Genomic DNA, 11,424 nt, shown 5'->3' with positions numbered 1-11,424 from the left:
AGACTGCATTCTGGTGGCGCGTCCCTCAGGTCGGTCGTTGGGTGGGTATGTCATTGCGACGAAGGCGTGATTGGTTGCTCAACCTTGTTAGACCTCTCGCCAGGTGGTTAGGGTGCACCGATAGCTTGGTGAAGTACCTTTTACCTTCTGTTCTGCGATCACTTCTTTGACTGGTAAAATGTTTTGTGATTGTTCTCAAGATCTTCGACTGATCTCTCTGAACAATGTCAATGTTGCTATTGCTGGCGTAACCCCATTCGGAGCAGTACATCCATATAGGTTAGTCTAAAAGGTGACCGAGCATTGATAAGCCAATCAAGGCTGCTGGCTTTAGGTGTGTTCTTTTGTGTCAGCGCCATGTGAGTCTTCTGTCAAGATGTATTCTTAGGTATGTTACTCCGTTTGCTTGTGGGAGTAGATTGTTGTTTAACGTAATCGGCGGGCAGTTCAGAGTGAACGTAACGTGCTTGCACTTAAGTTCGTTCATTTTAATTCGCCAGTCTGATAGCCATATTTCAACATCGACGATGATGTTGTTAGTCGTGCGCTTGTCGGGAGGTCTGCTGTGTAGAGGACATATAATATTGGCCTTAGCACGCTACCTTGAGAACTTTAGGAGAGGTGTTGTGCAATTGGTTTTTTTCCATTTGGGGAAACTCTTGACCTGGAGGAACTATTAAATGGTTACCCTTGATGGCACTTATATAGGTTATTTTTGAATACAAGCATGTTTTTAATGATTTATTGCGAATCCAAGAACGGTGTTTGGTGCTCTCCTGTTTTTTAAGCAAGCGCTCCATCGTTTTTAGTTTGTCCTTTTCTCGCCTTTGATCTGCATTAGTTTTCGTTTTTGTAATTTCAGTTAGCTTTTTGAATTTCCTCCGCCGTCTGTGGCTTTTCTCTTTCTTTGTAACCGGTTGGAAGAGCAATAAGCTTTTCAACGAACCCACTTATATTCGTGTCCTGTGTTCGTTCATACAAAGCACATTGACGAGCTGTCATAAATTTGGGGTCTTTGATTTTCTTTAGTTCCTCATCAACATCTTCTAGTTTTCCAGTTTCTATTGCAGTAAGCCATCGTTTTTCGACACTGGAAGTACTACTATTGCGGAGTTTTTTAACTTTTTGTATGCCAAGGTTTGACGAAGAGACCCCTTTTTCTGATTTTTTTGTGCAAATATTTTTCGTGCTGTGAAATAGAGATATTTAGTTAAGAGTAGTCCGTAAGCAAGAATTTAGGTTAATTTAAGGAATAGTTAAGACACACGAAGGGCACTACGATTTAAGTTAATTTAGACCCACGGAGGGCAATTAGACTTACGTTAGTTAAGACCCACAAAGGGCACTTGTACATACATAGCTAAGGCGTAGCAAAAGCCCGTTAGGCTTCACCGCCAGACAACATCGCCCGCAACATCCTAACAGATGGCGCCCGAACAGGGACTAGGCAGAACTAGGCAGGATAATTCCACCCTTCATGGCGTAAAGAACCATCAGGGAAATTTAGGTCAAAATTCGAGGCTGGGGACGAAAGGCTAGGAGAGTACGCACGTTTTGCAGCGGGGCGAAGCAGAGCAATAAAGAGTGAAATAGAGGGAAGCGTAGCCACGTGGAGATAACGGCTAGCAAGGCCAACGGAACACTCCCAAGATACCCTGATCCGGCTCGGGGAGATGGAACGCAAGATGGAAACGCTCCCTCCGCAGACACCAAGCCACCATCGCCGCTACCGCCCAAGCAATAGACACACGCTGACCATACCAAACAGCACTTCCCCGTCCCCAGGGACGCGAAGAAAATTAGAGGGCACAGTACGCACCGGAGCGCCCCAGTACGATGCCGGCATCTGTTCGATGTTGATTGACAAAGTGACCAAACGGGGGCTGTCCTTCGACGGCACCTCGGACCCGCTAGAACACAGCGAAGAACGGGCGCATACCCACCGGATTGACCGTGAATGTCGCACGCTATCATCGTCCTCATGACTGGCCGGGCGGAGAATTGGTTCCGAACCAGTGGTCTGCAGGGACGGACCTGGACCGAAGTTCGTCGGGAATTCTTGGACTTCTTCCTACCGTCCCGGTAGAGTACCTGGTAGACCTCCGCCTTCAGATGCGCCGCGCTGGATTCTCACCGGAGCAGGAATTGGAACAGGGCACTCACTATTGAGTGCTGCAGGAACCAGACGCCGGGAAACGGGCAAGGGCCTCGGGTATCAGGGAGTCACCTTTGGAACCCACGGAACTCCAGGCGCATCCACAAGCCGCCTCACAGACACATCCATCACCCGCCTCACAAGCGCATCCATCGGTCACCTCACAGACGCATCCACAAGCCGCCTGACAGGCGCACCCATCGGTCACCTCACAGACGCATCCACCAGCCGCCTCACAGGCGCACAGGAACGCCCCACGCAATGTCACCCACGCAGACACACGCACGGCTCCAAGCTGGCTTGGAGCACTGCCCCTTCCCGACGCATCAGCAGTCCAACACAACCCATTTCGCCAACCGGTAAGGAGAGTCCGTTTCAGAGACCCGGAACCATCGGCACCCTCCTGCGGGGTCTCTTACGCCGAGTACGACGCCGAGGAAGAACAGAGACCCAGCAACCACGAGGAAAACTACCCGGAGACCCAGATGCGCGCCCACCGACGATGGATAGATCCCAGTGGATCACCGGATCCAGGAGCGCCTCCAGCTGCAAGGAGACCGGGACCTCCGCTTCCTGATCGAGGTCGTGGAAACGAGGTACCGGGTCCAGGTAATGCGTGGCGGCCACGGGGTCAGGGCCCTCCCCTTATCCCCGACGAAGGGATGGGATGTGAGGTAACCCTTACGCGGCCCCGCCACCCCTAGAAATGGAGATATTTAGTTAAGAGTAGTCCGTAAGCTAGAATTTAGGTTAATTTAGAGAATAGTTAAGACCCACGAAGGGCACTCCGATTTAAGTTAGTTTAGACCCACGGAGGGCAATTAGACTTACGTTAGTTAAGACCCACAAAGGGCACTTGTACATACATAGCTAAGGCGTAGCGAAAGCTCATTAGGCTTCACCGCCAGACAACATCGCGCCCGCAACATCACGTTGCCCCGCAACACCACGCCCGCAATCACAACCGGAAGAGCCAACATTACACCGGCAGAGCCAACATCACACCGGCAGAGCCAACATCACATCGGCAGAGCCAACCAACGCGCACTGATCACACCACGTGACGCCGGCACAGTAAAGCTAGAGAGAAGAGGACGACGACAGCTCGCACGAAGACAGCGAAAGGGCCGCTGCCGCGGTCGGCAGCAGAGAAGGGCCTCCAGCAGCTCCCCGCTGCCCGCCGATCGGGGGAGTCGGTTTTGTGAGTTGAACGGGAGAAGTCGTAATCTCGGAGAGGAGGAGCAGCTAGACGACCCCGGAAAACATATGGCAAGCGGACATGGAGGAATAATACGGCCAAGGGCCAATCCCAACTGTGGGATGCCAGTGGTGCGCGGGGTAGGAAAACAACGTAGAGATAGGTTAGAACTTAGGTTAGATGCCAGGTTAAAATGCCAGGAACATTACAAGAACTATTCGGCTCCCAATTATTCTCCCAAAACCCAGTCACTAGAAAACGCGCGGGGAACGGTGTTCTTCTCTTTCTCTCCTCCTTTTCCCTCCCCCCCCCGTTGGGGGCCGGAACCGCCTTTCCCCCTAGCTCTCTTCCCCTTTCCCCTTCTCCGTCGTTCGTGGCCTCCCGCGGGGTTGGGCCGCGGGCGCCCGGCCGACCGCCCGCTGGGTTTCCTTTTCGTGGGTCCTGGATCCCCCCCCCTTTTTCTGGCCCCCCCGGTGGCCCACCGGGGCGGGCACCGGATTTCGGTTTCCTGGGGGTCGGGCCCCCCCTTTTCCTGCCTTTCTCACATTTTTTTAGGGTATTTCTGTGGCGGATTTTCCGCTCCCTGCCAGTTTTTAACCTTTTAGTTGTTTAGCTAAGGGGAAGCTTAAATATCATTTGGGCTATACATTTAAACAGAGCATAAAAGGAATTTAGTCTCTAATTTTTTAAAAATAAGAAAGTTGCCTTTATATAAGGCTTTATTTAAGATTTAATTAATATTTTAATATTTAATAATTATAAATTTTAAAATAATTTAAAAAAAATTTTAAAAAAATAATTTTATTTTTTTTTTTTTTTGTTCCTGTTACTACCTACACCACTAAACACAACCCTGAAAATGTGTTGTCGTTGAGGCGAATAAAAATTTTAATAACCAACTAAAAAAACAAAAAAAAACCCCTTATTCGTTCTCGATTTTGTTTTTGACTTTAGAAAACAAAAAAAAAAAAAAAAATTTTGTTTTATTTTGAAAAAAAAAGAAAAAAAAAAAAAAAAACAAAAAATAATAAAAATAAAGTTAAAAATAAATTAAATTAAAATTTTCTGTTTTTTAAACTCTCTTTGAAAATATTTTTTATTACGGTCGTCTTGTGAAGTGCGGAGTTGCCTAAACCGCCCCCCCACGCGTAGGTCAAAAAGAAGAACTTCAAAGTCTATGGCGTACGAACCGTTTTATTCTGTAAATTCATTAAATTTAGCCTCACATTACAAATCTTACTCTTACTCTAACCTTACCGCAGTGTGCCCTCCTACTATTCACAAGACAGTGAAAAGGCACTTTTCGGCGGCATTCACATAACCGCGATTAATAAGCCCGTACTTCAATGGGCCAAAAATCGGATAACTTAAAAATACCAAATTTCCTATTAATACTGACTTAACTATCGATAACAATGTTTTGACCGTCGACATCCCCGACCCCGTGAAGACCCGCTTCACTCAAATCTAAAACTGCAAGTTTAGAGACGGGCCGCAACATTGTCCAAGATAGTCCATTATCATTTACGCGCACAGTGGCGCGTCTGACGACTCCATCAGCTCCGCTGTATACCTCCTCCACGATGCCCTTGCGCCACTCTCGTCTGGGTAAGGCAGACGAAGACCATATCGACCTGGCGGATAGGAACCGTTCCCCGGCACCACTTCTCGCGGCGCACAAGCGTAGGCAGGTACTCCATGACCCACCTCCTCCAGAAGCGGTCCCGCAGCATGCGGGCAATCCTCCACTGCTTTCGCGTAGAACCCTCCTTGGGCCGCTCCACATCCCATCCGGGCGTATCCGGCAGGTTAGCTGCTCCCTTGAGCAGGTCGTTTGGCGTCAACGGCGCCTCTTGGTCCGCATCCAGTGGCCTCTATTAGGAGACTCTCCAAAACATGGTCCCTCGGCGCGACTTCCTTCAGGGTATGGCGCAGCACTCGCTTGACGCACTGCACCATCCGCTCCCATACTCCGCCCTCAGACGGGTTGGATGGGCAATTAAAGACCCATTCAATGCTCCTGCTGGATAACTCACTCTGTATCCTTTCCGTCTCGAACACGTCTCCAAATCGCCTGGCCTCCCTGTCAGCTCCCACAAAGTTCTTGCCGTTGTCACTCTGCAGTTTACGTACTGGTCCTCTACGGCAGACGAAGTTCCTGATCTCTATTATGCAGGAATCCGTTGACAGGTCATGCGCCAGCTCCAGATGAATCGCCCTTGTCGTCAACCATGTGAACAAGGCGACCCAACGCTTCTCTCTGTGACGAGCAGCAGTGGCCCAAAGTAGTCTAGTGCTGTGTACTTGAATGGCCATCCTCCAGCTTCCAAGCGATCCTCTGGAAGGGGTCCCATTATCGGCGGCATCGGCCGCGTCCGTTGTAGCTTGCATTCGTTGCACGACGAGATTACCTCCTTCAGCACTCGTCTTATCTTCGTGACCCAGAATCTCGTCCGGATCTGGGCAATCGTCGCATCCACGTTTTGATGCTTCATCTGGGCGTGGTAGTGTCTTACTACCATCTCCGTAAGACTGTGCATGTGTGACAGTATCACAGGCCTCTTCGCACTGTACGGCATGGACAGCGCGGCATCGACTCTGCCATAAACTCGCAGAACTCCATATTTGTCCACGTAAGGCGCCAGACTTCGAATCTCGCTCGAGTTGGCGACGTCCTTTCCGCGTTCCGGGGACCTCATCTCGTCGGGAAACGACTCCAATTGGGCCTGACTGATTAACAGGTTCTCCGCGGCCTCACACTCCTTTGCAGTGAGTCCATATTCCTCGAGCTCGCTTCTCTGTTTGCGGCACCGTCGCGCAAACCTCAGGACCCAGGCGGTGGTCCTCACCAGGCGACTGAAGCTCGAGAATCTCTGGAACAGGATGACAAATTCATTCGATTCTACCAATGCGAACTCACCGGGCATCTACTCTTCATCAGGTGCATCTGGAACATGCTCGGTTCCCTCCTCAGGCGTTGGCCAACCGCTTGCTGGCTGCCTCAATAATGCGGGACCGCTTAGCCACCGGGATTCCGGGCTAAGGTCCGCCTTGCTCTGCGACCGCGTCGCATCATCCGCTGCGTTGTCAGCTGTAGGTACCCATCTCCACTGGGAAACCTTCGACGACTCCAAAATCTCCGCCACTCAGTTGCCAACAAACTGCTTATACCGGCGGTGGGTGCTGCACCGTTTTTGAATCCGTCCATAAAACCGTCTCGCTGATGTCCACACTGTGTTCTTCCTTGACAGTGTTCATCACTCTGGTTCCAAGGACCGCTGCCTGCAGCTCCAGCCGTGGGATGAACATCGTTCTCATCGGCGCACACTTCGTCTTTGCGCACACGAAGCTAACCAGCACGTTGCCATTCTTGTACGTGACCCTCCAATAGGCCACCGCCGCGAATGCAGATTGACTTGCGTCCACGAAAACGTGTAGCTCGATGGTCCAAGCTGCTCCACGCCCAAAATAGTGGCGAGGACATCGGAACTGCCCCACGGCGTCCACCTCTCTGCGCCAGGCAGCAAAGGCTCTGCCTATCTCCTCCGGTAGCGGTTCGTCCCACTGGATCTTCTGCCTCCAGATCTCCCGCAGCAACAGCTTTGCTGTAATTATCAGGCAGCACAGGAACCCCAATGGGTCGAACGTTGACATCAGCAGGCTCAAAAACTCCGTCTTTGTTGGGACTCGCTCTCCACTTAGGACGCTTTTTGGCACTCGATGATACTCCACGTCATCCGTTGCTACCTGCCAACGCATTCCAAGGATTTTCTGCTCAGACTCTCCCCATCCGACGCTCTTGACTTGTCCAGGTGGTCCCAACGCCGCTTCCACGATGGGTGAGCTGGATGAGAACTTGCATAGCTCGAATCCAGCCTCCGCGTGTATCTCCTTCACTCGGGTAGATACCTCAATAGCTTCGCTCTCCGTATCGACACTATCCACGTAGTCACCGACGTAATGGTGGTCGATGATGGCCTTGACTGGCCTCGGATCTGAATCCCGAAACTTCAGGGCATTCACCGTCTTGACGTAGTGCGCAGTGCTCGGCTAGCAGGCTGCTCCAAACGTCATTACGTTCATTTCGTATACATCTGGGTCACGATCATCGTTACCATCTCTCCAAAGGAATCGTTGGGAACATCGATCCTCGGGTCGGATCAGCACTTGGTGGAACATCTCCTTGATGTCCCCGCAGACTTCGACTGCTCCTTCTCTGAAGTGGAAGAGCACAGCTGGCAAGGGCTTGTAGTGCTGTGGCCCCTTGTCCCGCGCCGAATTGAGTGAGGTTCCTCCAACCTTGGCTGCAGCATCGAACACAAGCCGGACCTTACCGGGCTTGTTTGGGTTTTCCACACCAAAATGTGGCAAATACCACAGCTTGTCGCTCTTCACCGCGACCTCATCCGGCTGCAGCTTCCTTGCATATCCTTCGGAAACCTAATCCTTGATGATACGGTCGTATTCCAGGGCCAACTGCCCGTTGCGCTTCAACTTCTTCTTCCAAAGCTTTTCAAGTCGAAGTAGTCCTCCACCATCTTTTCCATCGTGTCGTCCATTGACACGGCTAGAAGGCAGGACCTCGGTGACGGCGTAGTTGACTGTCCACTTACTGGCCCGAACACAACCCACCCAAGCTCGGTTGCGGCCGCATACGGTCCCTCTCTGGCAAACCGCATCGTCCTAAGTGGCAATCCCAGATGACCATGGTCCAGTCTGATTAGCAACTTCGGCACCACGTTGCTGTAGGGCTTCATCGGCAGTCGCGAATCCCTTTGCACGCCCTGGACATCTCGTCGACTTAACGTTTGCATCGGCAGACTCAAGTTTGAGACGGCGTACACGTTCCTCAACGGGTGGCGAGTGGGCTTCCCAGCTCCACTTATCTCCAGACTCACCACGTTGGTAGGCTCCCTGCTGGCTCTTCCTCCAAACCATTGGATGTTCAGCTGATGATGTTCGCCTTGCAATCCCAGATCCCTCCGTAGCTCGTTGTCGATCATCGTGACGGAGGATCCTTCATCTAACAGCGCGTATGTGTCCACCTGGCGACCAGCTCCGTACAGCGTTACTGGCAGTATCCGGAACAAAATTCGGCCTCCTTCGACGTCAATACTTAAATTAGTCTGCACGGCCGCAGCCGCTGGCTGAGGGGCCCTTCTCTCCAGGTTGTCTCTGAGAACAGCCGGCTGCTGGCTCCTCTCGTGGTCCCTGTAACCACCTCGTGGCGAAGACCTCCTTTCCGGGCTGCGTCTGGAAACAGCTGACATCTGGTTTCCTCCGTTGTGGCGCCTGAAGCCACCTCGCTGTTCCGGCCTTCTTCGCCTTTCGTCCTCTTCATGTAGCAGACGGTAATGCAATCTGCGGCATCCGTTAATCTGGCACTCGCCATGCACATCGCAAGATTTGGTCGTATGCCCACTCCGTAAGCATGTGAAGCAGAGCCGATGCCTCTTCACCATGCTCCACCTGCCCGGTGGCGAAGCTCCGATGAACTCCCTGCAGTTCGTCGTGGCATGTTGCCCTCCACAAATTGGACAACCTCTATGCCGGTCATCCCGCTGCTCGTATCCGTCCTGGTCGACACTCGCGTGTAGAACTCGACACCTCGGCTCCTTTCCCTCGACGTCCAAAATCGTACACACGATGTTTGCGTACTCCTGTAGCCACACGCTGAAGTGCGCTACAGTGGGAAAGGGCTCGATCGATGCAGCGTGCCTGGCCCAATCCACTCGTTTGCTGGTGGGAAGCTTTGCCACAAGCTCCTCCATGAGGGTGGGGTTTCCAAGATGTTGCTCCGCCTTCGCCGACTGCAAGAAGGCCGTGAGGTTACTCACTCTAGTTGCGAAGGGGACGATCCTCGCCAGGTTCTGCTCAGTAATCGGCGGCACCTCTCGCACGCTGTTCAGCTGGCTGCGTATGAGCTGCTCCGGTCGGCCAAACCTAAAGCGCAACTGCTCCATCACGGCTCTGACGTTCGCAAGGTGAATCAGCAGCGACTTCACTGTCTCGCGTGCTTGATCTTTCAGCGCCTTTAACAGCCTCTGGCTGTCGTCTCCTCAAATGCACAATTAAAGATAGGCCAATCCTCGGGCTGCCCTCCAAATATAGGCAAGTCCGGGAGCCTCCTTGGCCCATTCGCTCTTTGGGTTCCAATCGGTGTCATCGAGGCGTAGGATCCCACAAATGGCGATGCAGTTGCCACGTTGTGGATGCTCCTGCCCGGTAGCACGAATCCATGCGCTGTCTGCGCAGCACGTGTAGCACACAGTGGGTTGCTGGTCGTTAGCAACGGTGGTCCACTCCAAGATGGCGGCAGTATGTAGGCCGCACTGCTCGCACCGACACTGCTATGTGGGACCGGCCCGACCCCGTTAGTTGGGGCCTCACCGTTCGATGTGACTAATGGCGGCCCGCGCCAAGATGACGGCCGCCCCGACGCTCCACTGTTGGCGCCATTTGCGCTTGGGCGAACTGCGATTGGCGCGCAATTGGCGGTACTCGTTGGGTTCATGGCTCTAACCTGCTTCAGCTCATTCTCCAACGCCGAGATCCTATCCAAAAGGTACGCTCTGAGCTTGCAGCTGCTGTTACAGTACTCCTTGGTCGGGACGCTACTGTAATCGTTGTAGTGGCTGGGCGAGAAATGGCCGCCGCCGTGGTTATGTTAACCCCTGGCCGGTTTTCTGCTACACTAATCGCTGGCTGCTGCGTTGTTGTAGGGGTGGCTTCCCCTCCGTTCAGCCGGGAACTCCTCCTGGGCGAACGCTGCACCTCGAAATAGATATGGTCCAAATATGGCGCTGCCCTAGCGCTCCAAAATGGCGGACCTGTGCCGTCTGGCTGCTGCCGCTGATGCTCGGCGCTCCTTGCGCCTCCTGACCTGACGCTGGCTGCGTCTCCTGAACTGACGCCGGCTGCGTCTCCGTGTCGCTGGCTGCGACTCCGTCCGTACACAGTGTTTGGCGCTCCTTGCGCCGTCTATGTCGCTGGCTGCGACTCCTCTGCTGGTACGGGAAATGCGCTCCGTGCGCTCCTGGCAACTCTCTAGCTGGTCGTCAAGCCGTCCTCCAGCGCAAGTTGCCCTTGCAGTCTCCCTAGGACTGCGAATAAAAGATGTCGTCTTGTGAAGTGCGGAGTTGCCTTAAACGGCTCCCCCCACGCGTAGGTCCAAAGAAAGGTGAACTTCAAAGCGTACGGAACGGAACGGAGCGGGTTTTATTCTGTAAATTCATTAAACTAATTAGTTTACAGAATCTTAATCTTACTCTTAACCTTACCGCAGTGTGCCCTCCTACAATTCACAAGACAGTGAATAAAGGCACTTTTCGGCGGCATTCACATAACCGCGATTAATAAGCCCGTACTTCAATGGGCCAAAAATCAGATAACTTAAAAAATACTAAATTTCCTATTAATACTGACTTAACTATCGGTAACAATGTTTTGACCGTCGACATTTTCAATTTCCTTTTTTAAATTTTTTATTATATTTTATTTTGTTTTATTTAATTTTTTTTTTTTATTTATTTTTTTTTTTTTTTTTTTTTAAAAAAGCATTATTTTTTTTTTTTTTTTTAAATTAAAAAATTGTATAGTTTTTATAAAATAAAATTTTTTTTGAATTTATTTGTGTAAAAAATTAAATTAAACAAAAATTAATTTAAAAAATTTAAATTTATATTAATATTTTTTATTTTATTTAATTTTTTTTTTTTTTTTAAGTGTGTAAAAGAAATATTTTTTTTTTTTTTTTTATATAGTAAAAAAAATAAAAATTTTTTTTTTTTTATAAAAAAATTTTTTTTTTTTTTTTAAATTTTTTTTTTTTTATTAAATTTTTTTTTTATTTTATTTTTTTTTTGTTTTTTATTTTTTTTTTTTTTTTTTTTTTTAATTATTAATAAAATTTTTTTTTTAAAAAAATTTTTTTTTTTTATTTTAATTATTGTTTTAAAGGATGTTTTTAAAAATTTTTTTTTATAAAATTTTTTTTTTTACTAATTTTACTTTAAAAATTAAATTTTAAAAATATATTTTTTTTTTTAAATTTTTATTTTTTTTTTATTTA

The 11,424-nt window shown here is 49.8% G+C and overlaps 1 protein-coding gene and 1 pseudogene across 1 annotated transcript; both read right to left on the bottom strand.

Moving 5' to 3' along the window:
* Window positions 1-590: 590 nt before the first annotated feature.
* Window positions 591-1,354, bottom strand: LOC121529827 (annotated as a pseudogene).
* Window positions 1,355-4,752: 3,398 nt separating this feature from the next.
* Window positions 4,753-6,280, bottom strand: LOC121529826. The gene is made up of 4 exons (XM_041817818.1): window positions 5,658-6,280; window positions 5,310-5,571; window positions 4,927-5,227; window positions 4,753-4,826 (listed from the first exon to the last, which is right to left on the bottom strand). The coding sequence occupies exons 1-4, from the start codon at window positions 6,278-6,280 to the stop codon at window positions 4,753-4,755; spliced, it is 1,260 nt and encodes a 419-aa protein (XP_041673752.1).
* Window positions 6,281-11,424: the final 5,144 nt, after the last annotated feature.

The sequence above is a fragment of the Drosophila eugracilis genome, unplaced genomic scaffold (genome assembly GCF_018153835.1).
Source record: "Drosophila eugracilis isolate 14026-0451.02 unplaced genomic scaffold, ASM1815383v1 contig_1918, whole genome shotgun sequence".
NCBI classification, from domain to species: domain Eukaryota; kingdom Metazoa; phylum Arthropoda; class Insecta; order Diptera; family Drosophilidae; genus Drosophila; species Drosophila eugracilis.
Note: the sequence above shows the minus strand (reverse complement) of the source record. Positions and strands in the feature narration are given on the sequence as shown.